The sequence below is a fragment of the Drosophila biarmipes genome, chromosome X (genome assembly GCF_025231255.1).
Source record: "Drosophila biarmipes strain raj3 chromosome X, RU_DBia_V1.1, whole genome shotgun sequence".
Classification (NCBI taxonomy): Eukaryota; Metazoa; Arthropoda; class Insecta; order Diptera; family Drosophilidae; genus Drosophila; species Drosophila biarmipes.
In genome coordinates, this window is record NC_066611.1 from 13,012,112 (window position 1) to 13,018,111 (window position 6,000).

A 6,000-nucleotide genomic window follows, 5' to 3' on the forward strand; every position below is an offset into this window, starting at 1 on the left:
GATACAGATACAGATACAGATACAGATACAGATACAGATACAGATACAGATACAGATACAGATACAGATACAGATACAGATACAGATACAGATACAGATACAGATACAGATACAGATACAGATACAGATACAGATACAGATACAGATACAGATACAGATACAGATACAGATACAGATACAGATACAGATACAGATACAGATACAGATACAGATACAGATACAGATACAGATACAGATACAGATACAGATACAGATACAGATACAGATACAGATACAGATACAGATACAGATACAGATACAGATACAGATACAGATACAGATACAGATACAGATACAGATACAGATACAGATACAGATACAGTCGGAATTTTTTGAAATTCCGATTTTGGCCTTAAAAATTGTTTTTCTTGATGTTTTTTGATCGCAGTTTAGCCAAATCAAGCCTTACAGCGAAAATAGCTACTGTTTTGAGCAGCAGGCTTCCCCTGCTAACCATCCCCACTACTTTTGGGAAAATTAAATTTAAAAAAAAATTTTTCATTTTTTGTAAGGGGGTAGGTCGGAATTTTTTGAAATTTCGATTTTGGCCATAAAATGTGATTTTCTTGAGGTATTTTGATCGCAGTTTAGCCAAATCAAGGCGTACAGCGAAAAGAGCCACTCTTCTGCTAACGATTCCCATCAGGAAAGGAAAATTTAGTTTTTGTCAAAGTTTTGATTTTTATAATGGTTTATGCAAATAGTCGAAAAAGTTGCAAATTTTTTGGTTTGAAGTCAATGGATTTAAAATAAAGCATTCTATATTTCGCCTTTTATTTTCCATTACAGCCAGAAAACTGAACATTTAGTGCGAAAATGGGAACTCAAGATTCAGATTTATTTATAAATATTTATATATTTGTTTAAAATATATACAAAATATTTTTAACAAATAAAGGTGTATTTTTTCGACTTGCTTGTTTTATGCAAAATTACAAATTATTTTATTTATTTGCTTTTTTAAGCTAAATTTTGGAATTCTGTCAAGTTTTTAGCGCTCTGGAATACTTTGCATTGCCAATTAAATACGCAAATACGAGAATGAAAACCCAGTCGAAAGAGGGAAAGTGCGACACGTGCACCCATATGGTGTGGGCTGGAAAATTGGGCGTTATTTCGATTTACCCAGGCGGCGCCATTTGGCCATTTCACTTGGTTTTCGAGCCGTCAGAGAAATGCGAGACCGCCTGTGGACTCCCGCTGTTACTTTGCGCCTAATGAGCAGTTTAATTATGCACGTTGATTGATTGATTCTAATTGATGCAAAGCCAGCAGCCGCTGAGACCACAGCTCGTGATTGAGCCGTCCAAAGTTTTCGGCCAGACGTTAAAGTTGAAGTTGAAGTGCATCTGGCCGTTAAGTCCAGTAAGGCATCGCAACATTTTCCTTTTTAGCCATGTTTGCACTTCCGCTGCGCAGGGAACAATTACTGAAAGCGCATAAATTTGCACAAAAACTATGCAACGAGGATGGAGCTGTTAAGAGCTGCAGCTGAATATTTAAATATTTACTTCAGAGTGATTTATAAGTCTGGGCAAAAATGGCGAGCTTACCAAATGAATTATTCACACAAAGTAAATCGCGTTGGGTTTACAGCAAAATTATGAAAATATAAGCCAGCAAATCAATAATTTTATGCTTGCAAATAAGTATTTTAATAATTTATTTAGAGATTGAAAAAAAATTATGTTTTTTATTTCATTTAATACTTTTATAACTGTGAGATTTTTTCATTTTGCTCCACTTTATAAAAATTAAAAAGCATATAAAGTACACATAGTATTTGGGCATGACTAAAAAAAATTAAAAATTAAATAATAATAATTTTTTTAATAAATTTTAATTGTGAGATGTATATATTTTTCTTATTTTTTCCAGACAACTATTTTTAGAGTGTAGTAATTGCAAAGCCGAAAGAGTTCATAGACAATTGTAGAACATATGTGGCACTTGCAAAAAGTTTAATTATTCTTGAACAACAATATTTCGTTCTTTCTAAGCAAAGTTCACGTTCAATGTCGCTCCATTATTTTTTTCTTCTACTAGGTTTTTAATTGAAAATCCTTCCACAAGAATACAACATCATTTGTTCAATGAATTGCGATGCGAAAAATCGGTGAATGAAGATTCCTCGTAAGACCTGAGTAGTAAATATAGAGCGGCAGATACGAAATACGTTGGCGCGTGTTTGCCAAAACGGGGGAGTTTTGGTTGCGTAAACAGTCGGCATTTGTGCAAATAACACTTAGGCACCTGAGAGCAGAGGGAAAAAAGAATGAAGCTGGATTTGCTTCAAAGTACATGTGTTGCTTTGTGCCCATTGTTCAGCCTCAATGACGCAGGGAGACCCTCAGGCCGGTATAAATAGGGTAAGCGGAGGCCGGAAAAGATCATCCAGTTCGGTCCATCCGTTCAAACGCGCAAGATGAAGCTCCACTGGCTGCTTTTGGCAGTCGTCCTGATCTGCTCCGTCAGCCACGGCACCACCAGTACCGGCAGCAGCACCAGCACCAGCACCAGTACCACCACCACCACCGCCTCCTCGACGGGCAGCAGCACCTCCACAGAGTCCTCGACCAGCACCTCCACGTCCTCCTCCTCGGACTCGGACAGCACCGACGCGAGCAGCAGCGAGACGGCCACCACCGCCACGTCCACCTCCTCGAAAACCAGCTCCTCCACGACCTCCTCCAAGAAGTCCGCCGCCGCCAAGAAGAAGGCCCGCGCCCGCGCCCGCGCCCGCGCCCGCAGGCGTGCCGCCCGCAGGAAGCGCCGTGCCGCCAGGAAGCGCGCCGCCGCCAAGCGCAGGCGCAACAGGAACAGGGGCTAGACTGGCGGTCAGTGCGACCCAGCCAGGACACGACTAAAACCTTTTTTTTGCCTTTCGATAAGAGTAACAGAATAATAAATATGGTACAACATTGCATACAAAAAATATCTACAAGTGTTTTAAGAGGGGGGATCTTATAGTTAAGCATTTATAATATGTATTTGTAGGAAGAAAACTTTTAAGTTGCTGCAGCCTAAGTACATTTTCATATCCATCATTGGCTTAAAAAAATTTAGCCCTCTCGCCATTGCTTCTTTAAACTAGGGTCATAAATAAGGTATACAATTGCATACACCAAAAATATTTACATATTACATTATATTTTAAAATATTTAAGGAGAAGGAACTTATGCGTTGAAAGCAGCCTTAATGTTTTTTATATCCTACTCTTTAGATCCCTGATCAAAATTATAATTCTGATATAATATTGCTTACAAAAAATAATAAAAATATTTTCAGATTAAAGTGAGGGAATCATTTGCAGCCTAGATACAAACATATTTAAGGGAAAGCCACTCATGGTTTTTAGAGAGCCTAGCTTATTTTTGAACTCTCCATCCTTATAAGGAGGATAAATAATAAAAAGAAATAAAATTATTCAAGGCAGCTTAACTTAATTTCCAACACAAAAATTTATGACCATTATGTAAAACTTTTAGTAACTGATTTTGGGAGTAGTAGAACCTCTATTATTCAACTTATTGGCTTTGAAACTCTTTTAATCTCTTTTGAAAATTAAATTATAAGTCCAAATAATATTTAAAACCTCTAATATCCAAAGCGTAAGCCCTTGAAATTTTCACAACCAAGACTTTTCACGAAAAAAATGCCCAGCAAGGGGAAAATGAAAATGGAGACAGCCGAGGAACTGGAATTTAACGGGGCATTTGAAGTGCACCGAATCGGTTAGCTTGATTACTTTTGTTGCCGCTCCAAGGGTGAAAGGTTAAAGTTGCGCCCAGAAATGTACTCATATTCGTGCTCACATACATGGTCTGCAATAAAAAGCAACAAGTTGAAAGACCACGCAAGCAAAAAGCAAAAGCCATCAAGGTCCCCATTCCGAGTCCATTCCCATTCGCAATTCCCATTCTCTTTCCCAATCCGAATCCGAATCGGAGACCTCGACCACTGAAACCCATCAGCAATTCGAGCGCATAAAAATGGTTATAACCCAAGAATGGTAAAATGATGGTTCGTTTATAACGAAGTCAAGCATACTCTGAAGGAAGCGACTTAAATTAGCATATATTACGATTGAAAATTTTAAAAATGCGCATTCTTTGTGTTTCTAAACCTTTGGAACCTAAACATGTTATGGATTAATACTCCATAATATTTTTTACATCATTCAAAAACTAAGTTATTCATTTTTGGGGCACTAACAATGACAGAAGCTCCAATTTCTCAAATAAAAGAATGTGAAGCATACTTTTAGGAACCTTTAATAATGTTTTGAAACGTCTTGATTTTTGATGATTCTCATATATCCTTGGGAAAGGAGAGTGTGTGAATATGGAAAACAATAACAAGCAGCAAACGCAGTACAATGGGCACAACTGTTGCTGTTCTTCTTCTTTCCCCCACTCTTCTGACCTTTCTCCGCTTTCTTCTCCATAGTCTTCATCCCCCTGTAAAACAAGGAGGAAGGGGAAGAGGCACAGGGGGAAAGGGGAGAAAGCGTGAAAGTGACATTCGTCTTCAGACAAGGCGAATGGCATTAGAAAGAGACGGAAACGGAGCGGAAGAAGAAGACTCAGCTCAACAAAGCACAAGGTAATACATGTGTGTGCGAGCGAGAGGGGCCGAGGGACAGTGGGTGAGAACAGCAAATACAGGGTAAATATTTTAGACAGTATGTATGTTTTTGATGATTACTAGGGATTACTTTAATTGATAATTGTTTTACATTTTTCCCATTTTTTTTTAACCATTTTCAGAGCATTTAAGGTAGTGAACGTACCTCCTGGTTTTCTTTCTTAATTTTATTTACATCCTTGCCTTTTCCCCAAGGACACCCTGTACTTATGTATATTGATATGCTGCGCTTCGTGGCCATTGATGTTGATATGCTCGACGTGACTTATATTATATGTACGCACATGCATACGAATAATACGAATAAATGTTCCTCGCACATAAACCACCCACCAGAAAGAGAGGGTCATATGGTCGGGCGAAAGAGAGGGCCATACAATTACGCCTTGTTTGTTCTTGTCAGTTTTACTGTGTATTTTCCTTTTTTTTATGTTTTTCCCGTGGTTTTGTGTGCCCTTATTATTGTTATTGTAACAACGCCCAATTCTTTGGAAATTTCAGCTTACTGCTTATTATTTTGCAAATACTTGAGGCCATCAGAGCGCCCACGCGAAATTTGAAAACACTATAAGCCATAAGCTTGGATATGTTGGGTAATTTTTATATTCTTCAGTTCGCTCGGTTTTTTCCCCTTACATTTGCCACACAATGGTTGCCAGCTGTGAGGCTTAAAATTGAGAGTTGACGAGTGACATGTGTCTTAGTGGGGGAAAAAAAAGTGAAGAAGGGGGTCTTAAATCAACAAGTGTGTGGACCGGAAAGATAATTCCCATAGCCAACTGAATACTTCAGCAGTTCTTTCTTTGTTCGAATTCCTGGAATTTAGGTTGATCATACAAATTCAATTTTTACTTGAGTGATTTTCGAGAGCCGTTTTCATTCGTTTTTATGTAAGTCTTTGATAACATTTTCAAACGGATTTGAAATGCATACACAGAGACGAAAGTTGAAGGTTCTTTAAACGAGGTGCCCAGAAGTAGGCAACAATATTTTTGTATTTCATTTATTTCCTTGTAATTTCCCTTGGCCCTAATCAAGTGAAATTAAGTCAAGCCCCAGAACATTCGCAATGGCAAACCGACTTAAGTCCAGTTATGTCAAGTTTAGTTACACTTGAGGCTGCTTAAAGTCGGCTCATAAAAGGTCCTGCGAGAAACAATTAGCTTAGCCTGGCCCACTTCCCCCGACCTTTTGGCCAAATTGCTTTGCCTAATTTGGTTTTTTCTCCGGCTCGCCTTCCGAATACCGAATTCGTATGCAAAGGGCGCATAAACTTAATCAGTTAGTAGAATGTTTTTTTTCCTTCGGTCTCG

The 6,000-nt window shown here is 38.4% G+C and overlaps 1 protein-coding gene across 1 annotated transcript; it reads left to right on the forward strand.

Moving 5' to 3' along the window:
* Positions 1-2,283: 2,283 nt before the first annotated feature.
* On the forward strand, positions 2,284-2,960 carry LOC108025603 (osteocalcin 2). Its single transcript, XM_017096138.3, has one exon. It carries the CDS (start codon positions 2,465-2,467, stop codon positions 2,867-2,869), a length of 405 nt encoding a protein of 134 aa, XP_016951627.1. The 5' UTR covers positions 2,284-2,464; the 3' UTR covers positions 2,870-2,960.
* The last annotated feature ends 3,040 nt before the right edge of the window (positions 2,961-6,000 follow it).